General features: G+C 41.0%; 1 protein-coding gene across 7 annotated transcripts in view; it reads left to right on the forward strand.

Annotated features, from left to right (window-relative positions):
• Positions 1–27,486, forward strand: part of arhgef11 (Rho guanine nucleotide exchange factor (GEF) 11) — a 33,712-nt gene extending 6,226 nt beyond the window's left edge. For 5 of the 7 annotated variants that reach the window (XM_030075632.1, XM_030075634.1, XM_030075636.1 and 2 more), the window contains 38 exons: positions 277–326; positions 767–824; positions 1,111–1,310; positions 1,958–2,029; positions 2,264–2,371; positions 2,786–2,834; positions 3,147–3,184; positions 3,303–3,389; positions 3,892–3,957; positions 4,220–4,324; positions 4,506–4,604; positions 5,121–5,163; positions 5,267–5,363; positions 5,607–5,729; positions 7,158–7,181; positions 7,422–7,551; positions 8,456–8,549; positions 8,780–8,809; positions 9,048–9,180; positions 10,065–10,271; positions 11,090–11,137; positions 12,071–12,219; positions 13,689–13,829; positions 15,054–15,130; positions 15,258–15,383; positions 15,695–15,812; positions 16,195–16,343; positions 16,475–16,550; positions 16,999–17,181; positions 18,040–18,121; positions 18,267–18,347; positions 18,887–18,945; positions 19,127–19,279; positions 19,552–19,785; positions 20,289–20,387; positions 21,260–21,567; positions 21,858–21,990; positions 23,276–27,486. In XM_030075632.1, coding sequence (XP_029931492.1) covers positions 277–326; positions 767–824; positions 1,111–1,310; positions 1,958–2,029; positions 2,264–2,371; positions 2,786–2,834; positions 3,147–3,184; positions 3,303–3,389; positions 3,892–3,957; positions 4,220–4,324; positions 4,506–4,604; positions 5,121–5,163; positions 5,267–5,363; positions 5,607–5,729; positions 7,158–7,181; positions 7,422–7,551; positions 8,456–8,549; positions 8,780–8,809; positions 9,048–9,180; positions 10,065–10,271; positions 11,090–11,137; positions 12,071–12,219; positions 13,689–13,829; positions 15,054–15,130; positions 15,258–15,383; positions 15,695–15,812; positions 16,195–16,343; positions 16,475–16,550; positions 16,999–17,181; positions 18,040–18,121; positions 18,267–18,347; positions 18,887–18,945; positions 19,127–19,279; positions 19,552–19,785; positions 20,289–20,387; positions 21,260–21,567; positions 21,858–21,990; positions 23,276–23,325 — 4,079 coding nt within the window. In that variant the 3' untranslated portion in view covers positions 23,326–27,486. The remainder of the gene's footprint in view (positions 1–276; positions 327–766; positions 825–1,110; positions 1,311–1,957; positions 2,030–2,263; positions 2,372–2,785; positions 2,835–3,146; positions 3,185–3,302; positions 3,390–3,891; positions 3,958–4,219; positions 4,325–4,505; positions 4,605–5,120; positions 5,164–5,266; positions 5,364–5,606; positions 5,730–7,157; positions 7,182–7,421; positions 7,552–8,455; positions 8,550–8,779; positions 8,810–9,047; positions 9,181–10,064; positions 10,272–11,089; positions 11,138–12,070; positions 12,220–13,688; positions 13,830–15,053; positions 15,131–15,257; positions 15,384–15,694; positions 15,813–16,194; positions 16,344–16,474; positions 16,551–16,998; positions 17,182–18,039; positions 18,122–18,266; positions 18,348–18,886; positions 18,946–19,126; positions 19,280–19,551; positions 19,786–20,288; positions 20,388–21,259; positions 21,568–21,857; positions 21,991–23,275) is intronic. The other 2 variants (XM_030075638.1, XM_030075635.1) reach the window with 2 other exon arrangements.
• The last annotated feature ends 478 nt before the right edge of the window (positions 27,487–27,964 follow it).

Here is a 27,964-nt window from a genome sequence, read left to right on the forward strand (position 1 = left end):
TGTTGCCAAGAGCCAAACATGAGCAGTTTTATTTACAGAGCCAGCAACAAACTGACACCCAGCCCACATGTAAAAAACAGAGCTAACTACAGAGGTGTCTAGGTCAAGTGCGGTAAACCATAGTTTGATAATTAATTCATGTTCACTGTGGTATCAACTCTCTAAATATTGGTGTAGAGTTTGGAGTCAAAATTGAGGTAGTAGCACATTTGATGACATCAAACGTTTTTTGCCTCTTGTACCAGTCTCAGTGTGTGCCTGTGCTCTTCCTTACAGGTGGAGCAGCGGTCAAGGCTGGAGTCCATGAAGGGGACCGAATCATAAAGGTTAATGTTATATACTGTCTTTGAATAACCTTTGCAAGTAATTCATGGTGTTTATTTCAAAGTAGTTGGTGTACCACAGGTGCATGGTGTACCACATAAGACAAGAAGTGCAATCACAGTCAAGTGTTAAGTGATGATAATAATACTGTAATATTTGATTAAAATTCACATTTCACTTACCATCTTTTTCTAGCTTGTTCCCTCACAGCCCATAACTGAGGCCCTTTCACCCTCCAAACTCACATAAACACACACACACTGCAGATGTCATTGACCCTGGTGTTCATACAAAGTGAATGAGTGACACGAGAGCCAGAGTGCTCAGAGTCAGAGTTTCAGAGACACTGATCTGATTTAATTTGAGAGTTGCTGTTTTTTATGCTTTCGATATTGCAGATTTTGTTTTATTTATATTCCTCCACCTTTCTTTCCTCCCGCAGGTGAACGGCTCACTGGTGTCCTCCATGTCCCATCAAGAAGTGGTGAAGCTCATCAAATGTGAGTGTAAATGTTCAAATGAGAGATCCATATAACTCTCTAGAAAACAATATGATAATGGCTCAAACACATGAGGTGGTGATAATTAAAAGGAAATGCCTGTAAGATAAAGCACATCGACATCAGATGTGAAATAAAAGCAGCATTTTATAGAAATACGGCTAATTGAAATGTATTTAATACATTATTGATTTGATTCTGGTTATCAATATGTTATTACATTATTTTAATATATTCAGTATGTTTTCTGTTCCTTTCCATCCCTATCTGTTATATCACCTTGTAGCTGGGACATATGTCGCTCTCACACTGCAAGGACCGCCTCCCTCGGCCGTCTCCCTACCGCTAGAGCCCCTCCCCACAGACCTCCTGCCCAATCAGAGGACATCTCTGGGTGGGGAGGCTCCGCCCCCTCCCCCACCACCGCTGCCCTCTGGAATGAGCAGCACCCCTTCCCAAAGAATCACTGGACCCAAACCACTGCAGGTGAAACAATTAAAAACACACTCATAAACATACTTTCTCCAGGGTTTTTTGTATGCAGGTCTTTCAAGTGTGGGGCGATTTGGAACTTTAATTTGGTAATTTTCAAGTGAGTGTTTTGAACTGTGCCAAAAAAGAAATGAAGGGTAGCTTGTGGGGTCAGTATTGGGTGATATCAGCTCTAAAAATCTATATTGGCATCAGTCTGAAAAAGCTATATTTCCTGCCAATATTTGGCTGATTGTGATATTGAGCATCTAAGAGTGTATCTCTAATACTTGTATCAAATTAGCAACAGAACAAGACTAACATGGTTACCCTTAGACAGGCCTGTCTGAAAAGTTGAACCTGTTTTTCGGCACATGTTGTGCTGTAACTCTTAAAAAAATGTATATCTGTATCAGCTGTTATGGCTGGGAAGATACCAGACCTTGTTATCAGGCTCAAAAAAACCATATTGTTACATCATAAGAGGTTGTTGAGCTTACCTCATTAGCTTCCTGCCACGAGCTTGACACTGAGCAAAAAATTGAAATCCAGAAAAATGACCAAAAAAAAAAAACATTTCAAAATATTGAATTTGCCTTGGTATCCATCATGAATAGTAGTTACAAGTTTTCCTGCTCTTTCTGCTGTAAATGTGTTTTTAGGATCCAGAAGTACAGAAACATGCCAGTCAGATCCTCAGGAAAATGCTACAGCAGGGAGAGGCTGAGCTCCAGGTACACACACAGATCTACAAAAACACACAAGCTGTGACTGTGTTTCATAAGGTGCTCGCTTGTTTCTGAGCATGACTAGTGACCCTCACCGTCACCAGAAGTGCTGCTCTCACCTCTGTGACCCTGTGGATGGGATATTTTTCCTGCTGGGATCCATGAATTATTCCGTCAGTATTTACTGTTGAAAACCAGCAGACCACTGCTGTCAGTAACACAATGTGGATAAATTGACAGGACTTGATGGAGGAGCTGTCACGAAACCCCTCGCCATCTCTGGAGGAGCGGATTGAAAGTGCCAAGAGGCGAACTCAGCAAGTCAGGGTCAAGATTCAGCAAGATCTGGTGAGGAGGACATTATTTCTTATTTTCACGCACCACGCAGGCTTTCTACAGCCCTGAAAACAGCAGTCAAAATTTTGAAAATGTCTAAGGAATTAGCTCCTTTTTTAATTTCAGAGGTAATTAAGAAGGTGAACTTATTAATATGATCTTATTTTGAAGTTAATAAAAATGTACCTTTCATTCTCAGTTCTATATGTTATGTCTTTTAGTTATATCTTTAGCTAGCATTTTATCATATATGACCACTCAAGGGCCTCAGAAATACTTTTTTGGCGTCTTTTATTTTTGCACTGTATTTTTTTTTTTTCATTCTTTTACTTTTTACTGATAAAATAAATGCCTAAGAATAACAGGTATACATAATTTTCATGGTGGGTGATTTATTTTAACTGGTGCTTTGTTCTGCTTGTCCAGGAGGGAACCCGATCAGAATCTGTCACCAACTATCTCATAGCAGGAGAAGGTACGTATGTCAGTGAAAACCTAAATACTGTACTTAACTGTGTCATTAACTCTATGTGTCAAGTAACCCGTACTGTGATAAAGTTAATGTTAGCCTATTTGTAAGCTATGCCACATGCTTTTCAAAATTAAAACTTGCTCTGAATGATTTTTTGTTCAAAATTACTAGATAAAACGAACTGTCATTGTATGAATCCCACATTTTGAAGCTTTTTGATACCTCTTGATGTTCCTGGCCCCCAGATCAGTTTTTAATTAGATTATCAAAGTGCAAGCCTTCGTTTTTACTTAAAATTCCTTTGTACTTTGGCAGGTCGATTATCAGTGGACTCAAGCGAAGGAGACTTTGAGGTAAGCTATATGATTTGTCTTTTTGTAAATTGCTGAGACTGTATGTCTGTGTTGGTTTGTGTTTTTGTGCATGCGATGGTTGCATTCATCTTTTCTCCTCTTCACTTGTGCTCTGCAGGGCTTTGAGAGTCCCCACTCCTCCCCATCATCCTCCTCCTTCAGGACACCCCAGCACCGACGACAGGGCTCACACACCTCTGATTCGGTGAGTTGTATACACACACACCTGAAGGAAAGGTGTTCTGGTTAATAATGAACACACATACGCTCAATGTAAAAACATTTATTTTGATTATTTATATTATTTATACAAACTATGTGTGAAAACCCTGTATCTCCCAAATACCAACTTTTAAGGAGCTAAGAAAAGGTGCTTTGTTTTTAGCTTGGCTGTCCTTGATTTCTAAGTTTACCAAGTGTGGTTTGAGGTATTCACATGATGGAAGGATGGTAGCATTATCTCAGCCCATAAATGATAATGGAATCCTTCAGCTGAAGAGAAAAAATAGAAATGGCCAAATTGGAGCTACAGGCAATTCACATAACAGCATAATATACCACTGAAAATCAGAGTTATCATCTTTAATGTCTTGAAAGCCTTTCATGACCTTTTGCAGGTGTTGTTTTTGGATGTCAAGACTTTTTCCTGTGTCACACATTTGTATTATAACCAGAATTCCTTGAGACTGATTCCATGTTTGTTAAAGGGTGGAAAGGCCCAAATTATCGGCCCTGAGGAAGAAGATGATGATGATGGTTACGCATTCAATGAGGTGAGACAAACATGTCACATCCTGATCAGTCTAATTGTTTCACTGTTTTAATTGGCATTTTTCTGTTCTGTTGATGATGTTGTGACTCTGTTGATTTCTGTATGATTTTCATGTCTTCCGTGTGTCTCCTCTCTACTGTCTTTCACTCTCCTCTCAATCCATATATCCATTTCTGTTTTGCTTTCCATCTCTCTATCCTACCTTCCTACTTCTCTCTGTCTCTGTCCCACTCTCTCTCTCTCTCTCTCTCTCTCTCTCTCAGATGGATGGTCCCTTCCAGGACATAGAGCTGTTGAAGTCGCGGCCGGCCCACATGACGGTGTTCATGAGATACGTCTTCACCCAGCTGCTGGACCCCAACCCCCTGGTCAGTTAACTTTCTGCTCAAGCTGTCACTCAAGTGATGACAAATGTGATGAAACAAAGAGTTGGACCTTTCTTTTGGCATCTTCTATCTAGCTGTCTCAGAATGTCTCTCTAAAACAAGGACATCCTTGTTCTGCTTAAGACTGATTGTAATATAGGTGGTCTCTGTGTTTCTGTTGTAGCTGTTTTATCTATCAGTGGAGGCCTACCTGGGTTCCAGCCCTAAAGACGCCCGCTCCCTCGCCCCTCAGATCTGCTCCCACTTCCTGGACCCAGATGCGGTAGGTCCCAGCATCCTCATATGACTGTACCACTTATAGCTACATGTATGATATGTGTCTCAGTCAAAACATATTTCTTATTTTAATTAAAATAACATCTCTGCATGTAAACCTACACCATTTGACATATATTTGGGATCGAACATAATCGAAGCAGGGAACTCTTAAGAACCCTTAATTTTGGCTGAAATCTTTTTCTTGCACAAAATGGTCATTTAGAAGAAGAGACGTTTTGTGTTATCGCTATTTTATGTTTGATAGAAGATAAGACGAGAAGCAGGTGCACAGGTGTGTGTGTCTGTACTTTGATGTTGGTTTTTGGATATCCAGTTTGATTTCACTATGACAGAACTTAGCAACAAGGCTTTGAGATTTTCATAATACAAGGAGCGGACAGTCCTGTGCATAAACCCTACATATCAGCTCATCTTGTTTTTGTAACATTAGTTGCTTTCATGACATCTTTTTAAATATTACAGATTAATTTTAAGTGTCTCTTTTGTTTTTTTCTTTTAGCCCTTGAAAATCAAAGTACGAGAGGAATACCTCACAGATATAGGTAAGGCTCCTTGTGGATGGCATTTTTTTGGTGTATGCACTTTACATACATGTATGTGGGTGTCATCTAATGACATCATGTTTTCTGTCCGTCATCCCTCCAGAGAGTCGTCTCCATGCCCAGGAGGATATTAGAGGGCCGCTGTCTGAGCTGCAGCAGCAGGTGCTGCCAGACATCCAGGACCAGATACAGGACTACAGGTACTTCATTCATACAATCAGTGTCCACTGAGTGCACACACATTTTTTTTAGCACCACCTGTCTTCTGTCATTGACCACTGGGGTTTCAGGGCCATATTTAAATGCACCTCAGCAGCAGTTGCTAAGGGAAACGGTTCTTTGTCTCCTCCTCATTCACATTTCCCCAGCTGTTTGGAAATTAGCTACTTGTGTAGAGTAATTCTAAAAAAGTCAGCGCTGATTGCTAACCTGTGTTGTCATAGGAACAAGCAGATGATGGGCCTTGGTTCTCTATTTGGAGAAGGAGACCTGCAGCAGCTGGACGGAGACCCAGCTAAAGAGAGACAGGTGGTGGACAGACAGGTCACCGCCCTCTGGGAGATACTGTGAGTCCACTACATCAATAAAACACACAAGAAGTGTTGGTGTGTGGGCGCATATTTGTGTCTGTATACTGTACTGCTGACCTCAGTCTCTGTTGGTATAACCTTGGTAGTACTTGTACCAGTAGAGAATTAGCCACACTGTTTCAACCATGGGTGACATTTAATTTGAAATGCAACTGGGTCACCCATATGCCCTTCATTTGCAGTAATAGTTGAATTTGTTGGTACCAGGAGACTGACATGTGATATAAAAGTAGCAGAATTCTCTTGCCATTTTGAAGCATGATTATTTAAAAATCATATGTTTTGTTTATATTCATCATACAATTTGTCTGAAATACATAAAAACAAAGCTAAATAACTGAAGTTTGGCAGATAGGTTTCAGAATGCCAGGCCTGTTAATTAATCAACAAACCCAAACAATTAAGTTATTCTACATATCATTTAAGGTTGATTCAGCACTGTATGTTTACACACAAGATTTGGCTGCATTTTTGAGTGGTGGGAAAATCAATGAATCTGCTCATTAGTGGAGGCACTGTGCGGGCAGTCCATGTTTGGCTCATGACTTTGTGAGGCACCCAAATATTGTCGTTGTATACAATTGCATAAAAATATTTACTTTTGATCATCACTATTTCTTGAGAGTTCAAAATGGTCTTGAACAGCTCTTGAACTTTGGAGGGGATAGGATTTTTTTCCCTTGTTAAGTCATTGTATGTGCCCAAAGTTGAGGATTCTGGCAATATTTGGGTAGTTAGTACTAATTTATTCCCTGAGATTCTTGATAAATAGGGGTTCCAAATCTCGCATCAGTGGTTCTATAGTTTAAGTAGCAGGTGCATTGTGGGATACACCAGCCACTACAGCCTGTGGACCAAAAAGGTAGCTATGTGCCCTGTGACTAGATCCACCTGTTAACTCATGAGATTATTTACTTATTTGGCCCAAACAAAGATTTTTTTATGTACCCATCATACCTGGAACCACACACACACACACACACACACACACACACACACACTTGTATTGGTAAACCAGAGTTGCCTAGCAGCAGGGTCAGATGTTAGGAGACTAATAAAAGTGTTATTACAAAGTGACAGAGGGAGCTCACCTCAGCTACCATACCAAAGGTCATTGCTGCGAACCCTGGCAGCCACATGACATTTACTCCATCTACTTCCCACACACACACACACACACACACACACACACAAACAGAGGTTGTTTCCCATCACATGACTGCTTTATTCACAACCTCAGTTTTTGTCACAGTTGTTTCCACGTGAATGAAGTGAAGTTTTTGGGGGGATTTAAGGAATCAAAGTGGAGCTTTCTTACAAAGTGTGCTGTTTGCTTTGGAGTGAATTAACAGTTGTTGTTTTTTTTTCTCTTTTTTTATGTCTCTCTCTGTGTTCCGGCACCAGATCAAAGCACGAAGAGGACAGAAGGTAAAGGAAATGTCTTGTCGGTGGCAATGGATTATGATTAAACAGCAGCACTGCTTAGATCGCTGTAGCTTCTCTTTTAACTCTGCCTCAATGCATTCCCTTTGCTTTTCTTACATCACTGACTTTCCCATTCATTCCCCTTCTGCCCTCCTGACTTCTTCTGCATGTTTCCCCTTCATGTTCGCTGTCTCTTGCCCTCCCTGTTCTCTTTCTCTCCTCCCCTTCGCTCCTCTCCCTCAGTTCTCCTCTGGCGTCGGCGGTGCTGCTGTACCTGCGTCATTCTGGTATAAAGCTAAGAGACTCCAAGGTCTTCCCAGGTCTGAGCACGGAGAAGGAGAAGTGGCTGGCTTTCTTCCCCAAGACAAAGAAGGTAAGAGTGGCATCCACCCATGAGTGCTGTGAAAAGAAACTGAAGTCACATTGCTGTAGTTGTCACATCACCGGAACAGTCACTTTTTTCCCCACACAAGGGAAAGTTATGCAGGTTGCAAGGTGACAGTCAAAGTGTTCAGTTCAATCCTGGTCTGTAAATAAGGTTTACCGAGAGAGAAAATCTTTCATAACATTCAAAGGGCACACATCACCGCTAAATTGTTTTTTTTTTTTTTTTTTTTTGTCAAACACAAGAGCAGAACACTGTATAAATCTGGCAGCGCTTGTACAGTAAACAGCAAAATAATTGCATTTTTTCATCAGTCTTATGACAGTCAAGGTTTGCTCAAAGAATACAAACAGCAGGAGTGTGATTTTATAACTCCGCTCAGGATTTCAGGACACACATCAATTCTAGTTTTTTTTTTTTTTGTTTGTTTTTTTTTCGGCATGGCCTACAGTTGTTTATTATTTCTCTTAAACTGGTAAAAACTGCTTATTGACTCTTCTTTGATGTGTGTTTTTTTTTTAACTGTATTCTTTAATTATTCTCTTTATTTGACACCAGTGGGTTTAGAACTGCTTTGGAACCAGGATAGAAACATGACTAATTCTTTGATGAAAGCTGCTGTTGAATCCACGTCTCTAAGACGTATAAATCACTCACCTTGCCTATTCTAACATGTAGTTAAACAGTAGTTTATCTTCCTGGCTCTGTGACTATAGTTAATACTTACATTTATTTGTACATCACTATTTGTCTAGAGGAACCAACTATTTCTGTAAACAATGTTGCATAACTAATAATAACTAATAAAGTGTATACAGTTAAAAACCTGTTTTGTTAAAAGCATTTTATGAATGTCTGGCATGACTGAGCTCAATTGCTGCCATCTTTACAGCTAAGTGGCACCAAGAAAGAAAAAGATGGAGAGGATAAAAAGAGAAATCCCATCCTGAAGTACATCGGCAAACCCCGGAACACATCCCAGTCCTGTAAACACACACACACACACACACACACACACATACACACGATGCACTCATCCTTTGTATTTGTCCGACAATATTCATTTCTCCCTGTTCTTTGTTTGCCCCTTTATTCATTTTAATAAGATGTATTGCAGTTTTGTTCCTTTGTTTATAAACTTTTTTTCTTGTTATCCTGTGTTTCTGATTCCTTTTTTTTCCCTTTTTTGTCTTTTTGGTTAATTTTGGTGTTGTAGCGTTCCATGTCCCGTTGTCGCCTACTGAAGGTATTCCTTTTCCTTTTGTTTGTTTTCTGTAGTTCATTTAATTTTGTCAGTCAAGAAACATTCCCACCTAAGTTGGTCTTCGCAGAATATATGACCTTTGTGTGGAATTTATTTCGACTTATGCACAATGGAAATATTTGTTTGCCTCATTAGTGTGCTTGTGTGCTGTTTCAGCCAATTGTGCAGTTAAATAATAGAGTTTTTATGTGTGTGTCTGTGTGTGTGTGTGTCCCTGCAGTCCGTTCTGGCAGTGTGAGGAACATCATTCAGCAGTTCGAGAACCACACGGAGGCTCCGGCAGAAGAGGGGACGGACGGCGCCGACCCCCAGAGGCTCTCCACCAGCAGCCTGGGAGAAGACAGCATGGACAGGTAGCTCCGTCTGTTGTGATGTGATGGGATGTGGAAAATTATCTTTCCTTGACCCTGACCCTGTTCACAGCGAGGTCACAGGTCACCAACAGAGCTACAACCCTGTAGCTGGTAGGGATTCGGTGTTTTGCTCAAGGACACTTCCGCAGGTTAGAGGGTCTACAGGGTAAGCGGTCTTGAACCCGAGTGATCCTGTAGAAGATTGGCCTTCTTAATCACCATATCCACCTGGGATTTGTTCAGGCAGTTGTATTGTGACAGCCATTGGTAGTTGATTTGAGCTGTTTACGGTTTCTCAGGTTTAACTGTATCTGGTGTTGAAATTATTACTCAGTGTGTCGAAAATGAATGGAATGTTTTTTTTTTGTTGTTTGTTTTTTCCTGATTTATCATTTGTTTGCTCAAAGTTGTATCAAGTAAAAATGCCAAAAATTTGGTTTGCCAGAAATTTGCTTATCACAACTTCATAAATACAAAATTTTGGCCAGTTGCATAAGCAATATTTTAAAATAAAATTTTAGACCATTTTTTTCCTTAAAAAACGGTATTTGACTTTGGTAACTTGATGCGCATTTGTAATTAAACTGAAATTTAAACTCGATTGGTAGCTCCAGTGGTTACTGTATTCCCCTCTTTGTTGTTTTTGTTTTTTTTTCGTGATTAACTACACTTGACTGGAAGTGGTTTTGTAGATTGCTGTAAGAGTTGCCTCTGAGATCTTACATCAACTAAATAAAATACAAAGCACATCATGAAGACTTCTGCTTGTAATGGCAGTCACTTATTCGCTTTCTAAATATGGCATTGCAGTTTGTATATTAATGATAAAATACCACATAATGCATTTTGGAATTCTGTTTTCTTGTTTTCTTTCCTTCTCTCAGTCCAACTGTCTCAGTGCGTTTGGCTCGTAGCGAGTCATTAAAGGCTCAGGGGGAGGGGCGTCGGCGGGGCGGCACCTCGGGGGCGGAGTCTGTCCCCCGTTCCCGCAGCGATGTGGACATGGAGGACTGTGGGGAGGAAAGGGAGGGCCCGAGCCTCAGGCCGCTGCAGCACAGCGCCTCGTCATCTGCATCCAGCAGCTCCGCACGGTGAGGATGCAATGTATACACACACACACACACACACACACACACACACACACACATACACACACACACACACACACACACACACACACACACACACACACACACACAGCACATTTCAAGGAAAAGGTTTTTACAGGTGTTTGACTTTTCAAGCTTCCCATAAAGATTTTGAAAAAGTTGGCACACCAGAGTCTTTGAATTTGAGAATTTGGAACAGCATTAATTTCTCATATTAGTAGCAAAAGAAATGAATGGATCACAGTCAAAAACAGAGAAAAATGTTACCAGATGAATTCCTGAACTAAATTTCCAATCCTTTTGGCAGAAACATTTGTGCACGTCCCCATTTCATTAATTACAAAGAAAACCGATATAATGTGAACTTAACAGGTTTGGAAACACATTTTTTTCTGTTTCAGTGCAAACTATTCTTTTGTTTTGGAGATATTTCATTTGTTTTGATGCTTCAAACAAAGCAAGGTTGACTGCAGTGATTTATAGACTCCTGGTACGCAACAAGAATATGTAATATAATGTTTCATACGGATTTGACTCACACTAGTGTTGCTACCAGGACAGAAGAGTTCTGCTAATTTTTCAGAGATAAAACTCAGGTGCTGAGACTTTTTTGGCATCCTTCAGAGGGGGTTCATTATTCGTCAGTGACATTAGCCTCTAATAATGCTGTACGTTCCCTTCTTTTTTAAAAAGAAAAAATATTTACACCCCAAGTAACTCTCAGCCACAATACCCCTGGAAGGCTCAGTGGTTTCCAGGTGCTTCATATCATCTCTGTCTCCACTCTCTCTCATACTCAGGTCTCTAGAGAACCCTACACCCCCATACACCCCCCGGTCTAGACGCAGGTGAGTCCCCATGTCACCCCCACAGAGGATGATTTAGCTCTCTTGTGCTGCACTTTTTTCGTTTATCTCCCACTGTTGAAGTGCATCCTGCTGCTGCTTCCTGTTGGCACCGCACCGCACACCTGACACTTGTCCCGCAAGTTTTTTTTTTTTCTCCTAAACCACAAGGACTTTTTCTGTAATTTCAAGAAACAGTTCACTGAAAATGCAAAAAAGGCCTTTTCCTACTTAACCCCTAGTGCCGTCTATCCATCCAGATAGTTTCAGTGTGTGATTTGGCGGGGTTAGGCTGTCTCCCTCTTCTCTCCAATGCAGTGTGGCTGGATGAGTATTGTTTTGTATAGCTCAAACCACCCAGACCTTACAGGTGAAAAGCTCAACAGCAACAGCTCCTGGGGGAAAAGTTTTTGTTAGGAACTGCTTCCCGCTGAAGAACACACGCAAACTGTATCTGTCCACCGTCAACATGTATGAGACAGATACAGATTGCACAAGGGTTTAATGGAGAAATGTCTTTATTTAAATGTATTTTAGGTGAACTGTTTCTTTGCAAGTGACGATGCCTCCTGTTCATTTAAAGCTACACCATGCATTCTGTGTGTGTGTGTGTGTGTGTGTGTGAGTGTGTGTGTGTTTGTGTGTGCGTCTGTATCTGGCGATGATTAATTGGCAGGAGGAAGTTTTGGAGTATTACCCAACCTTAGTGCACTTTTGCAATGTTTCCTTCTTTTCTTTTTCTTTTTTTGGTGAAGAAGCCACAGAAGCAGTATCACTGTAGAAAATCCTGCTGATGAAGACAAAATTGAATCATAATAATCCAGTTACCACTGGGAAACAAATTTGTATGAAATCACACTCATACTTTGTCTATTTGTTTCTTTTTCTGCATGTGTGTGTCTTTGTGCGTCTCCTGTCTCTGATGTGAACGTGTAGGAGCATGGAGTGCCCGATGGCCCTGCTGCCGGATGCTGCGGCCCTGGAGGAGGAGGTGTGTGACGGTCAGAACTGGCAGGACACAGTGCCTCCTCACCTGCTCGCCACAATCAGCCCCAGGGAGGTGGACAGGCAGGCCGTCATCTATGGTACAGTTCAAACTCAAAATACACACACACAGAGACCTGGAAAAATATCATTACAATTAAAACTTCTTTTTGCGGCTGCACTGCATAGTCCAGCTTATATTAGTTTTGATTACAGCTATTGGAAACACTGTCCTTGTTCATGAGAAAATATGTCAAAAATTGTCTTTGGTTGGGCTTTGCTCACTGGAAAAACACTCCAGTTACACTCAGTGTCAGTGGAAGCCTGGCTTTTAAAGAAGCCATGCTACAAACAAACTTTATAATGGCTGAAAAAATTTTTTTGGCTCTCACACACAGTAACAAGACCTCTTTTGTTCTACTGTCAGTCATTGTGACAAAGTGGACTTAACAACACCATTTGTCACTGATGTATCTGATAATTTCTTAGCCATTTCATTATCACACCTTTGTTTGTTTGGTCTCGTTACCTGTTACGTTAACCATGGATTCCTGTTAATAGTGCCAATACACATTACTATCCCAGGTCCGTTTGTGTCGAGTGTTATTTTTAGTCGGGATTTCCATCATATTTAATATTAGGTTACAAGTAATGACAGACAAACATGGTTGTTATATCAGTTACTTTTATTGCTATTTTCATTACACAGATTTACTACATTATTAAGTTAAGAAAATTTCCTTTTTCTTAGTTTCTCACCGGTCATGGGAAATCATCGGGTGGGAGGGAGGCGCTCCAAAATTCCCAGCCTGTTAAGTGTTATGTGACTTCAGTAATGCTGCCGGAGGAGCTGCCATGTCGGAGTGGGAAGCTGCTGGTGTTATTAATATGCATTTCATTTATGTTTCGTGACTGGCGGAGAAAAGCATATGTGGTGGTGCGTTCGGGTGCAGTGGGATATTTGAGTTCCAGTGATGATGTGTGTTTATTAATTGCTGCTCAGATGTTTAACGTGCCCACCCCTGTAGTGAGGATGTTAAGGGCATAATGCAACATAACAAGGCAAATGTCACTATAAATTCAGTCATCTGGGCATAGCAGATGCCAGGGCTCGTGCCATTAATTTGACTTCGTGCTGTCATGAGTTGAATTATCCTCAGCTACTTATGTTAATAGTTTTTTCCTAGTTTACTTGTTCTGCACATTTCCTGGTTGTACTTGTAAATAAATGTGCACCTATGGGACTTTGAACAAACTGATGATTTTGCCAGCCAAAAATGTAATTACCTGAGGCACCATCAAACTCATTAAAAAAGCCATAACAAACTCAGCAATGTGTAACTGTTAATTAGAAAACAAGGCTGATTGAATTACTGCAATAATAATTTAAAAAATAATAATAATATTAAGTTTTTCAAAGAAAGGAGGATTTTGTCCAACAGCAGTGCTGTAGTGTCGAATGAGGTTGATCCTGCAGGTGTTTTATAGGTTATAATATATGACCTATTTCTTTGTGCTGCTCTCTGTTTCTCTTGCTCCTCGGTGGCCCTCCCTCCTCTCTCTCTCACAGAGCTGTACACAACAGAGGTTTCCCACCTGCGGACGTTGAGGGTCCTGGATCAGGTCTTCTTCCAGAAGATGAGGTCTGTGCTGAGCTCTGAGGAGCTGGCCTGCATCTTCCCCAACCTGCCCCAGGTCTACGAGCTCCATGGTCAGTCCCCCTCTGGGCGTGTGTGTGTGTTAAATTCTGTGCCACAGTTTCTGCATAGGTATGGAAAATCAGAAAGTCGGTATACTACAAAAATGAACACACAACAAAGGAGAATTTCCTGCTCTTAAATCATTGTGAATTACCAATGATGATGATGGAAAAATGCCTATATTTTTGTTGGGAAGAATAACAGTTTTCTTAAAGTAGCTGACCTTGTTCATAGTTACTCCGCAGCCATTATCAAGACACATTATTTCATGTGCTACCTAAAATGTTGAAGTTTAGTCAAGAAATTCCAGGTGGAGTCAGGGTCTGGAATTCTGAAATGGAAAATTGTAGGAACACCGCTCGGTGTGTTTGCACAGTGAGGTGTAATTTGAGTCAATATGTACCCATTGCTGTGTGTGGCAAGGTCGGTAATAATAACAGTAAGGAAAGGTGAGCAAGTAAGGTCATGCTGTGCAAAGGCAAATCTCTGCCTGTGGCTCTGCCGTGTCAATATGTATTCTCGGCTTTAATGCGGAGTCAACATGGAGACATATGGTGTCAGTTAATTATCCTCCTCAGGGCTCCAGCTCGCGGCCATGTGGTCATGTTTTGTGTCCATTTTTAGACTTTGTGCAAGTACAACACAATTACAGGTTTAACTTCTACCTTGAATTCAGCACATTTATTGTCATTTTTAAATGTTTCTTTCACCTTGTGAGTTCAGTCTTGCTGAATTTTGACATTGATCATCCATGGAGTAAGAGTTAATTGTTACAGTGAGATTGACCTTTAATTTATAATTTTAAACTGACAATTCAACTGACATAACTTGGGTGTCAGTCCACCATTAATCTCAAGCTGATGGTAGAAAAAGTTAGTGTGGAGTCCTGCAACTTGACTGGCAAAATAGTAATTTCTTGTGCCACTGAATGAATCTTAAAACGTTTTATCTTTTCTTTTAGTAAACAAGTTACACAGGCAGCGTTAGGTAGTGGTGAAGTAAACTGTCTTGGATGGGACAGATCTCTGTCAATTTGACTAGACACTTGATCATCATATATGCAATTTACAGTACATCTGTTATATCCAAACATTAAATTCTCAAAGCAGGGGCTGAGGAGCTACCAGTGAAGATTTTGTAGCTGCAACTGTGTCAAAACAAAAATTTAGTCACCTGCCCTAATCAAGGTCTTTTCCTTCTTTGCTTTAGCATTTTTTATTATCATTTTATTGCAGCAAGTCTGTGTGAGGCCATGAAGAAGCGGCGAGAGTCTCCCATCGTTCAGGACATTGGGGACGTCATGCTGGCCAGGGTGAGCTTGTCCTCCGTCTTTTTATTGTCTTGTCATCCCCTCATCTTTAGGATGTTCAAGCCATTTGCATGTGAAATATTTACAGTGTGTTCATAATGATGCTTATCTGTGTGTGTGTGTGTGTTAGTTTGAAGGTGCAGCAGGTGAGGAGTTCCAGGAACAGGCGTCCCAGCTGTGCAGCCAAATGTCTCACGCTCTGGAGCTCATCAAGAACAAGCAGCGCAAAGACCCACGCTTCGCTCACATCATCCAGGTACACACATACACACACACACACACACGCACATTCCTTCCATTTAACACACTGCTGGATTAAAATTTGCAAGGTGAGTGAGTTTGCAGAGACCCTTGCTTAAGTCAAGTCTGTCATGCACCTTATACGTGGGCTGAAAAATAAATCATATTTGAAATTACAATTTTTGTGGTGCTACCCATATGCCCTTGCATACAAATCATCATTCCCACTCAAATTGTCATATATGTCATACTCTTTTGTGTGTGTGTGTGTGTGTGTGTGTGTGTGTGTGTGTGTGTGTGTGTGTGTGTGTGTGTGTGTTTGTGCAGGAGTGTGAGGCCAGTCCCCACTGCAGGAGGCTGCAGCTCAAAGACCTGCTGGTGTCTGAGATGCAGAGACTCACCAAGTACCCTCTGCTGCTGGACAACATCATCAAACACACAGAAGGTGAGAAAGGACACACACACACACACACACACACACACACACACACACACACACACACACACACGCTGGTAGGTACACTATGGCATAAAGAGACACACACACTTGAAATTAGACACCGTGTGCACACACAGAGGAATGGCTTGCATGGTTTCATTGGAGAAACACTTATCAGGCACATGTCAACAAACACACACACTTAAATATTTGCATACACACACAAAACAATTTAAGGCCACAGCTTTTCATTCCCCTCTCTGCACAACCTTCAAGAGTGAATAGAGTTGTCCCGAAAATAGCTGGCGTCATTTGTTTAATCTTGTATGATTACTTTGTATCAGTATTATTATTATTATGTATGACATGATCTCTTTCTTCTCTACAGCCGGTGCATCAGACCTCCCTTCACTCCAGCGCGCTCAGGCGTGTTGCCGAGGCATCCTGCAGGCTGTCAACATGGTTGTCGGGGAAACAGAACATCGGCAGCGCCTCAGCCAATACCAGCGCAGGCTGGACGCTGCACCTCAGTTCAAGGTGGCGGCTTCATTTTATCCTGTTTAACCTGTTCTTTCTCACATCTCTCTTCTTTCTTTTCCACTCGTTTTTCTAATTACCCGATCACACTTTTGTACAACAGTGTTTTGTGCTCTTGCTCTTTCTCACAGAGTCTGGACCTGACCACAAAGAGAATGATTCATGAAGGCCCGCTCACCTGGAAAGTCAGCAAAGATAAGACGTTAGGTGTGTAGTCAGCTTTTCCAGTATGTAGTGACATGTGTAATCCACTGTCTGCTGTCTAGATTTTCCCCCCATTTGCACGGAATTGGATGTCCTGTTGTCTGTGTGCCATACATGTCTTAAGGTTGTCATCATTTACCGGCACCAGTAACACCAGGACAGATCCTGGACTTCGGTTGTAATTGGCAATTAAAATGAACCCTGTAATCTCAACTGTGAAATTTGGCAGTTTTTGCGTTGTGCCCCTTTTAGGGTTGATAATTTACTTCCTTGTGTACAAAAATAACATTTGCCTCAAATGCAAGAGATGCTGAATGATTACAGCGGGTCAGTGTGTAGATATAACTTTTTGGAAATCTACATCTCATGTTGGCATCGATGCCATTCAAGGCTACACTTGGCAAATAAAGTGACCCTGCATCTGACGGTCTCTTAATCCCCAACCCATCAGAGATCCAGGCCCTGCTCCTGTCTGACCTCCTGGTCCTGCTGCAGAGGGGCCCAGATGATCGGCTGCTTCTGCGATGCCCCTCTCGCTGGCTCGGTGGGGGCGTCGGGGGCAGTGGGGACACCAAGACCTCCTTCAGCCCACTGGTGAGGCTGGACTCCCTGCTGGTCCGCTCTGTCGCCACAGGTAAGGGTGCCATCACAACTTTGGTTTATGTCTTTTCTTTTGTCTGAAACCCATGGGAGAGGTGAAGCTTGCTGCATTTTTGTATTTGCTTTGTTTAGGTGCACACAGCACAATTTTGAGTGAACCAGAGCCCAGTAACAAATCCCGCACTGGCTCAAAAGTTGCTTGTTTATTGGACAGAGTTTTTGTAACCGGTTTTTCATCAAGCAAAGAGATTGTAGCAGCTGGAGTGGAGTCAAAACCCATCAGCCTTAAGTCTCTGCAGCTTTAGCTGAGCATGATGGGCTTGTCTTTGTCTGTTGCTGTACTTTACCGTATTTGGTGTTCATACAAAAGCAGATTTGGCCAAAATGAGCAGCAGTGCAGAATCCAGACTGCCCTCAAGCAGATGGAAAGAAAATTTCCCTACAAGGACAAACAAAATACCACATTAATATTAGCATCAGTATTTTAAATAATGGGAAGTAATTAAGATCTGGGGAAGAGCGTGGAATTTTGAAGTGGAAACCATGCAGGGACTCAGGGTCGTCATGTAAAATGTTGATCCTAATATAGTCTCAGGAGGTTACATGGTATGTTTATCATTTTGACTGATGATGCTGTTATTACATAATGTAACAATGAGGTATACTCAGGTAACTGACCAGAGCAAGACAATATTTTGTCAGTTATTGTTTAACGTCCTGACTCTCATGTTTCTCATGTGTTATGGGATATTGTGTTTTGTTTTGTTTGCTTTTTCCAGGATTATTTGACATATTATATGGCATATTATGTGACATCGGATGTTTTTTCTTCCACTGCCTCTGTTTTGTTGTTTTTTTCCATTCCTCTTCACATCTTATCATTTTTCCCCAGACAACAAGGCTCTCTACGTCATCAGCACCACAGAGCGGCAGATCTACGAACTGGTGGCTGGAACATCGTCAGAGAAAAACACGTGAGCACTCCTGGATATTTTAGCTTTTTTTCTATAAAACCTATATTTACTTCAAGAGGACACAGCTTCCTTTTCAGCAAACAGCATCTTCTCCAAGATGTATGCTTTTCTCTGTGTGCTGACTTTGGATTTTTATGTGTTCCAGCTGGAAAGACTTACTTGAAAAGACCATCTCAATAGCTGGTGGCTCGTCTCCCCTGATAAACCATGGATCCACACCTATATCGTGAGTGAATCTGATGTTAATGAATAATAAAGACCTTTGCCAGTTGTGGAAATATTAACTTTTTTGGACTTTTGCATACTTTAATCAGTCCCATTTTAAAGTCTCTTGTGACCAATTAAAGCTCCTACTACTGACACCAAAATGCTCAAATTTTTGTTAGCGCATTATAGATATTGAAAAAGTCCTAAAATGTCATATATTACACTATCTAAACTAAAGGCCTTAGAAGGTACTGATTGCAATAAAATATAGTGCTTGAAGTCTTAAATTCGATCAATAGAAATCTGAATATTACAATTTTCTGTCGTTAAACAACCCAGTCACAGAGACAGTATTCTGATTGGTCTACAGGCATTTTAATTTTCACATTTCTTTGACTTATAAAATTTCTCAAATTTTTTCCACTTTCAAAATTTGTGCTTGTCATTCTAACCAGTATTTATGAAGAAGTTTTGAAAAATCTTCATTTTAACATTTTGACAATTACATGACTTTTGTGTGTGTGTGTCTGTGTGTCTGTGTGTGTGTCACACCTAAAGTTCCCCTAGTCCAGGCAATGCTTCCCCAGTGTCAACTGGCAGCCATGTCTACCAATCAGGTGAGACATACCATATAATCAATAACCATGAATATGGAACTGTACAGCCCATTATGTCCATCAGAGTGTATATTGTGAACCTGAACAAATAATGCCTGATTCATTTTGATTTTAACTACCTGCCCCAGTTGATTTCAAGCTTTCAAGAAATTGTTTTCTCAAACTGTTGAAAATCTCCCAGATGACTCCATGACAGAGCCTTCAGTTTCCACGGAGATAAATTCCTCCAATGACAGCAATGTGCTCACGGCCACTACACCTACGGACCAATCAGGCTCTTTCCTCTGTGGCGATGGACAGCAAGCTGGAGTGGCAGAAGCCGCTCTGCAGGACGGTGAGAAAGAAGCAATAATAATTTATTCCAAGCTTGATCGTTGATTACATATTTGAATTTTCCATTATTTTTTTCTTTTTAATCTCATATATTGTATGTTACGTATTTAATGTAATTACAAGCTAAAAATTCCCAAAAGTGTATCTTGCAGTTCATTGAGTGTGAGCATGTAATTAACTAAAAGGAAAGCAAAATTGGTCATTGGTCACTGTTAATGGATTTTTTCTCCTGTTAGTAATCAGTCGATAATGTTGTTTTTATTGTGTGTACAGTCGAAACACTAAGGCAGCTGATCTTCAGAGATTTGGAAGAGGATGGGTGGAGCCATGACTCAGATGACACACCCACCAATGAGACGGCCAATGAGAGGAGCTCGTTCTCCGAAACGCAGAGGCCAGAGTCCCTGGAGACTGTCCTCAGCTTCAGCACCAACCAATGGGAGGCTGAGCCAGATGAGGCCCTGCCCTCCAACCCAGAGCAGGCCAGTTTTCAGGTCGTGAGGAAAGGTATTAGATCGATATAAAGCAAATCATCTAATAACCATCTTTTTATTTCTGAGCGAGCTGGCTGTTCACTTTCAGTTCAGTCATTTTAAAATTTAAAGCATGATTTCAAGGTTGAACAAGAAGATCAGGCATTAAAGCTTGATATATTTTTTTTTTTTTCCTAACTGATAGATCTGAACTCTGTTTTTTTTTCTGTCTGTTGGGGTTAAATCTGGGTATCTGCATTGGCTGCCTTCTTCTGCATGACTTCTCTGCACTCTATGATTGGTTGATTTTGTTTCTCACACACTTCCTCTGCTCCTTTTTTCCTTTTCTTTTTCTGCCTGCACTTCACAACACACTGACACACTCACGCCACACGTGGTGATGTATCTCCACTCTTTCCCTCACTCACTGACTCCTCTCTGTCATTATGCACACAAACACTTCCCACATCACTTTACAACCACACACACACTCACACACACACCATTCCTTGCCACACTTCTGTCCTCTGTGCATAGCTGTGGTTGCGGGCTCTTCTTCTATCCCTGATGGCATCACTGATGTCAGCTTCCCCTCGGACCAATCGTGTGAGCCGAGAGGCGAGGCCACCACGCAGGGTAACGAGCAGACTGGTGCCATACTTTTCATCACAGAAGCACACCCTTGTTTTGCCCACCCATTGGTGTCATCTCAAACATTCAAAAATTTATAAGTACTGGGATTATCTTTCACTTGCAATAAATGTAAAATCAGATTCCAATTCAACTATTTCCCCCAGGTCTTTTCATTTCAATTAAAGGAGCAATTCACCCAAAATGCAAAAAAAAGAAAGCGATATTTTCCCATTTTTCTCGTGCAGTATATCCATCTAGGACATTTCTGTGTAATTTAGCAAGTTCTCTGGTCTGTCTCCCTTCACCTCAGTATAATGGGACTTGATGTTTACTGTTACTGAAACCATAAAAAATTTCATATGAAAAACTCAGGAGAAACAGCTCTTTGAAAACAGTGACATGGATGTTTTGCACAACAGACAGCCCTTGGGGGCACCACCCTGGGTATCTGTGTTAGTGCTTTTGGAAAGAGCTGTTGCTGTTGAGTTTTTCACATGTAAATGTTTGACCGTTTGAGCTCCACAATTGAATACCCATCCAACTCCACTGAACTGGGGTGAAGGGAGACAGACAGGAACCCTCACCAAATCACACAGAAGCTATCTGAGTGGATAGAGTGCACGAGGGCTAAATGAGAAAATGTCTTTGTGTAGTTTGGGGGGAACTATCCCCTTTAAGTGGCCTGCTATTGTCACAGCACTGTGCTAATGTAGACACTTTGTAGCATTCATTACCTCTACCTGTGGTTGTTGTTTTGAATAAGAATTGGCCACAGAATTTGAGAGCTCTGTCCCAGTTTAATGGTGAAGTTACACACAAATTTGCTTTGCCCCTACCAGTTAGGCTGTGTTCATAACCATTTCTCCGTTCTCTAGGTAACACTTTCTACTTGGTGATGCCGAATGACCAAGGTGAGAGTGTCACCGACGACCTCAATGACCCACCCACCCCAACGGCCAGCCACTTCCCCCAACCGCCAGAGGAAGTGATGTCCCCACAGGTACAGCCAGATGAGGAAACACGGGCCCATGGTTCAGAGCCCGACCAATCAGAGGCTATGCAACTGGAACAGGAGGAAGAAACAGGCCATTCGCACACTGGGCACCAGAGTCACGTGATCAAAAATGTGGATGATATTTTTCACACCATCGAGGGGTTGATGAGCAAGTTGCACCAGCTAAGGGTGAGAAGTGTCACGGTGGCAGCACTCAGACAGTGTTGTTGCCGCTGCAGGGCAACAACAGGCAACAAAATGAGACTTGTTTCTTAGCAACAGTTCCAGTGTCGGCCATATCGCCTTTAGTGGTGTTGAATATTTATATGTGCAGGTCATGTTTATACAACACACACACACATTAGTCAGTTAAGATTTGTACCTGTGACTGAGGGGTTTTGTTGCTCTTAACTTATTTCTGTAATTGATGTTTTACTCATATGCTTGGTGTTGTTTTCTTTCTCTCCATGTTTCCTCAGGACATAGAAAAGGCCCATCACGCACTTCTAAAAACGCTCAGAGAGCCCTCTGTCGGTCAGGAGGCAGAGGACCGACCGTGTCACTCAGCAACCGTTTCCAGGACGCCATCTCTGGACCGCGGCTCGGGAGACGGTGAGTGAAGAGGGGTCAGTGTGATCACTTCCATGTTTGTTTTCTGCAATTATACCAACATTGGAGATGACGAGACGAGATGACAGGATGTTTAATTTTGATATTAGATTTCTAAAAAGTAAAGACAGTCTGCATTCTGGAGAAAAAGATTTCCAAATTTGAGTTACTCTACATCTCTCAATACAGTTTTCAGCTTTACAAACACAAAAAGTACAACGTTTGACCAAAAAGCTTCATGTCATTGGTCAGACCTGTTGGTAATTCTCTCTAAACAAGTTGTTTCTTTTACATTTCTCCCACTAGGGGCAGTAACTGCATAACAAACAGTATTTCCATGTCTGAAAATAAAAACTAAACCAACATCTCCAAAGCAAAGACCATTATATTTACACCCTGCATCAAGGTTTATTTTTACATGAACATAGCAAATAAGCACTGATTTGTAATATTCTGTTTGTTTTTTTCAAAATAGCCCTTTTCATGAGACCACAATACTAAATTGAACTCATAATCAGTCCATCAATCAGTAAGGTTAGATGTGCAGTATAAGGACACATACACCAATAACACAGAACACATAAATACAACACTAAGAGCATAAAACATAACTACACAGTTAAAATACTCAGTCAATTAGAAAATGAAAAAAAAAAAAAAAAACAAGAACAAACTTAGAGGTTAAAACATTGCATGTGAAAATAATTACCTTTTAGGAGGGAGGTCTGAGAGGGCATGAAGGAGGACGTATCAACCTGGAACTCGCAAATGTCAGTTTATTGTCTGTTATCTGTCCCAAATACTTGTAGGACTCCACTATTTCTATATTCTACCTGTCAGTCACTGTACTGACAGGGGAGGGGCTAAGAATGTGAAAAATCAGGACACATATCCTTCATCTTTGGTACATTTAGTAATCTTCATTTAAACCACTTGAGGTCAACGTACCCTTTTGGAAAAATCCCAAATGTTTCCATCCATAATAAAGGATTTTATCTAAGTTACCACCTTTCCTCTTGTATAGTGAGTCAGTTCAATGCAGTGCAAGGAATGTGATGTGATGTGATGACCCATTTTAATAAAGTGATTACCAGCTGGAGAGGCAGCATCACCATGTCCAATTGCACTTTTAAATTCATTTACCGTGACTCGCAGAGATCTTTTCCCTGCATGTACAATATAGTCATTAAGGCAAAATGATGGATATTTCACACATGTTGTGTTGTCTTGATGATAATTCCTGTGTTCTTTAAATTTAAAAATCCATTTTTGCCTTGAACCCATCCAGGCAAGGAGGGCAGTCCAGCAGAACCCAAGATCCAGTCCACTGGCTTCTGACGTCACCTCAGAGTGGATTTACTGATGGACACACACTCTTGACTGTTGGCATACAGACGCACACACACGTACCCACTGTCAGACTCAGGCACCCCGGCCTCGCCTCCCCTCACCCCGATCCCTGCATGCACACAGTCCAATGAAACAGGACCCAGGAAGGACTGCTGGTGTTGTTTCTGTTGCCCTGGGATACCAGGAAGCTGGACTGACCACTTAGGACCACCCAGGATTGCTGAGGTCAGTGTGACCTCTGACCTCCTCCAGAGAACGAGGGAGTCCATGGGAAGAGAGAAAGGACTATGAAGGAATGAAAAGGAGCAAGTAAAATGTTAGAGGAGTGAGGGAAAGACGGCACGAAGAAGCAAAGAGAGGAAAAGTCGGAAGAATCTGAACTGGAAAGTGGAAAAAAATGACCAAGATGGGGATTTGCGAAGGGAAACTGTCGGCTGCGATTTGAAGGATCGAGTTGCTGTATTTTTTGATTTCAAGAGCTGGTTGAAGGAAGGGAGCAGAAAAGTGTTAAATTGTCGATTTTAAGGAAATATCCCGAGGGACCCATCACCCCAGCACTTTATCCACAACACATCATCTTTGTCATGCGTATGTATGTCCTCTGCAGCGGACAGGTCAGGGACTGGAGATGCTCTGTGGCTTTATTATGGGCTGATGCTGCAAACCAAGTTTGAGCCAAGATGGCTTCCGGGGGTTTTGCTCCCCACCCTTCAGTTGCTTTACACTGAGTTCCCCTGCCACCAAGGCCGAAGGACTGTGTCTCTATAATTCAGGTTATTTGCACTGGCTTGTCAGTAAGGAAACAAACATCACACACAACATTTGTTTAACCGTCTCATTCATAAACTACATTCATGCCCCCATACTACTGGAGAAACACTACTTATTTAAGTTTTTATGCTATTTTTGTGAACACCACAGTGGCAGCCATGCTGACATAGCCTTTACATCTTTTCATGTCTCCTAAGCTAAGGAGCCATCAATGCAACTTATTGATCATTATATGGTTCATATTGTCCATAAAGAAACACTACTGCGCTGTTTACTACTGAAGCGCTGTTTTTTTTTTCATTTTGCTTTGTTTTTGTTTGTTTTTTGTTTTGTTTTTTCTCTCAGCGCTGCTCAACAGACATACAGGGATCACTACGATAAAGGAAACATGTCCAGCTGTTCTGATCATGTCACGTTTTGGTTCAAGCAAAGATGCGGGACTTTTCGGAGCGAGATCCAGACAGGCAGTGTTGCCACATACAACGACAACAACAGCGGGAAATAGGGGACTACAGATTGAACCTTTGAAACTTGAATATTCAGTTTAAAAAAAAAACAAAAAAAAAAACTATTTATCACAATCATATTGCTGCCAAAAAATGGTTGGTAACATTGCCTGTCTAGTACACCACTTTAAATATTGCCTATTAAACCTGCAGGCCTCTCTCCGCTGTATTGTGTGTGTAAATACTGTGAACCAGCATCCCCCCCTCCACACCGTAGGTAGTGTTTATGCTCCTCTAGCCCGCCTCCAAATCCACGAAGGGACTTCACCAAGTAGCATCCTAGTGAGACACCCCCACCCCCTATTCCTGCACAGAATAACTTATATTTATTGGGAGAAAAGAAATGCTCTGTAAAAAGAAAAAAATAATAATAATAGTAATAATAATTTGAAAAAGTATACACACATGGTCCAAGTTGGAAGAAATAACACATTATATGCTCCAGGTCTCTTGATTGCAGCATGGTTAGGTGAAGGGACATTTCATTTAACTTGTTGTATATTCTGTTGGAGCATAATGTAATGTGCTTTATTTGAGAAAACAAAACAAAAAAAAAAGAAAAAGAAAAAACACGTGTAACCCTTTTTTGTAAAGCTTACGTTGAGGTTATGTGTAACCGGCAAAGAGTGACACTAAAGCTGAGGGATTTTATTTTTATTATCATTTTTCAAAGCTCATCTCTCTGATAGTTTTTATACACTAGCAGACCAAGGCAAACTATACTCCAACTTGTTACAAGAAGAGAACTTCAGAAAAGATTAATTTATTCAAACTGACAAAACTGGGAGACATTTTTCAACATCTTCACAGTGAATAGTTTGTTTTTTCATACCAGTTAGAACATAAATATTGGCTGTTTTTATTGTCTGTATGTCGTGACACCTCACTCTCCTCTCTTGTCAAGCTGAGCAGGAAGCACACTGGACTAACTTCTTTATTTGAACTGGTTTCAAATACTAACCAGGGGAGCGCTTAATTATTGAATGTCTGCTCTGTAACAGCGTCAAAACTGGAAAACTACCAAACGAAGCCAAATCAGCAGCTCCTTACACTCTTACATTTCTCGTTTTTCCCAGAAAACGGACTCTACCAGTGATATTTCACCAACTGGAGGAACATTTCCGCTCTTTAGTCAGCACACTATCAACGTGCTAAAGAGTCATACCCCCTTTAGTAACAGCTGTTTTGGGGATCCGCTGCCATCCCGACTGAGGTAGAACTACTTCCTGAGAAGAGTGACTCTGTCCGGGTTTGTGGAGTCACAATTATACAGGAGTTAAAAAAAGGGAAATTATTAGATTTTCCAAATGTGAAGGAATGTGGAAGATTCCCATTGATACAAATGGCAAGTGTTTAAGTCAGTTGGAAAGTAAAGCAAGCCAATGTTGTGTTTCAAGTCAAGGCCTGTATCAAGAGTTAGTTAACACTATTAAACCATTAATTTAACAAAATAAGCTCAGTTTTTTGACAGCCAAATTTGGTTTACCAGTTCGAAAAAAAGAACATGCATGATAAAAGTAACATTTATTTGGGAGTTATTTGTGTTTCAAGGTCACCTTTTTCCAGAGAACTGCTACTTTTCTGCTATTTATCGCATAGTTGGATATATCCGTTTTCAGAAAATATTTTAATAGACTCTTGTGGATGACTCCCTTGTTTTAATTACAGGTTTGATGTCGATGTGAATGCTATTTACAAGTCCAAAGGTAGTACTTCCGGCAAATACTTGCACGACAACAGCAAAGTAAAGTCAGCTATCGTTAACAAATTCTTAGTCTGTATCACAAGGTAGGTAACAGGATTAAACCCTTAACAGTCGATGTTTTCAAGATCCTTTAGTGTTATTTGCCTTCATGTCGTTTATGCCATTGTTTTCAGAAAAATACAAAATTCCTGTCTTGAAGTACCAGTTGGACATTGAACGCTATTTACAAGGTGGAAGTCGGTACGTCTGTAAATACTTTGTAACAGGAGCACGGCATGGATCCCCATAACAGCCAGAATCGGTGGTTGAAGATTACTGAACTTCAGCGTATTTGTGCTAAAATGTCAAACTGTTCTACCAAAGTGAAATATCTCTCCAAGAGTTAGGCTAGTTGAAGGGAAATCTTTTTGTAGCTGTGGCTGCTGATTATCAAACATCTCGCACTAGGAGACCGGATTAAAAACACACCTTCCTGTCCAGCCGAGGACTGAAATGTTGAAATGTGACTCAAAGACGTGTTGAGTCCTGGTTCCTGACTCTCTGATGTCTTCAAACACCGAGCAATCCTTGATCGGCTCTCCTGCTCTGAGATGGCTGGTGAATTTGAGCCACCATCCTGTTTTTCCTCTGCTGAAAAACTTCTGTCCACTTCCTCCCACCTGAGCACAGCATTTTTTTTTTCATCTCCAATTTCTACCTCTACATCTCAGTTTCTTTACACTCTTCAATGGTCTCTCTCTTCTTTTTCATACATGGTATATACTGATGTCCTCGTCTTGGTCCTAACTGGCTCTAAAGAAGCTAAAACTGATTCCTTTTGTAAAATGTTGCACAGAGAAACTCCCTGCACAGTGCAAACTACTGTATGCATACACAAGTCTTTAACTATCATCTCATTGTCTTTTTTTTTTAAACCTTGTTCACTCATGTAATATAGAGAGATCACACCCCCTTGTTTTATATGTTAATTCTTTTTTTTCTGTAAAGCCTTAGTCTTTGTCTTTGATTTTATTTTTGTAGATACGATAAAGAAAAAAAGAGATGTGTAAATTATTTTCTTCTCCCCTGTTTTTAAAAATGGTGAGATTGTTAGCTGCACAGAGGCAAAATGAACTCATGTTTCAGATTCATGTGTTTTGTGAGATTAAAAAGAAACTGGAAGAAAAGTGTTTCAAAGATGAGTTGTTGTCGTTTTTTTTGTTTTTGTTTTTGTTTTGAGACATTCCCAAATGTAATGGAGTTTCTGAAAAGTCTATCCCAGACAGGGAAAGCCAGCTTCTTGTCAAGTCAGAGGACACCCCCATGGGCTTTTTTGGAGAAACTGAAAAAAAAAAAAAAAATGCAAGTGGGTGTGACCTTGGAAGAAGTGGGTGTGGCTTAACCAGCAGGCTACATCATCTTTAGGCTGTGTCTCACCAAATTCAGTGGAAACCAGAGCTGCTGCTGTGTGATGAACAGATTGTATTGGGGATAAAAATTATAAGAGAAGCAGAATGAGTGTAGGCCTGAAAACCGAACACACGACATGAAGATGTTAAAAAGCCTCTTGTAAAATGTGTGACAGAAAATCTCATGCTGCAAGAGGACACTGAGCAGGCTGACATGTTTTTCACTGGCAGGCTATTTACCACAGCTTTTATATTTC

The sequence above is a fragment of the Myripristis murdjan genome, chromosome 18 (genome assembly GCF_902150065.1).
Source record: "Myripristis murdjan chromosome 18, fMyrMur1.1, whole genome shotgun sequence".
In the NCBI taxonomy this organism is placed as follows: domain Eukaryota; kingdom Metazoa; phylum Chordata; class Actinopteri; order Holocentriformes; family Holocentridae; genus Myripristis; species Myripristis murdjan.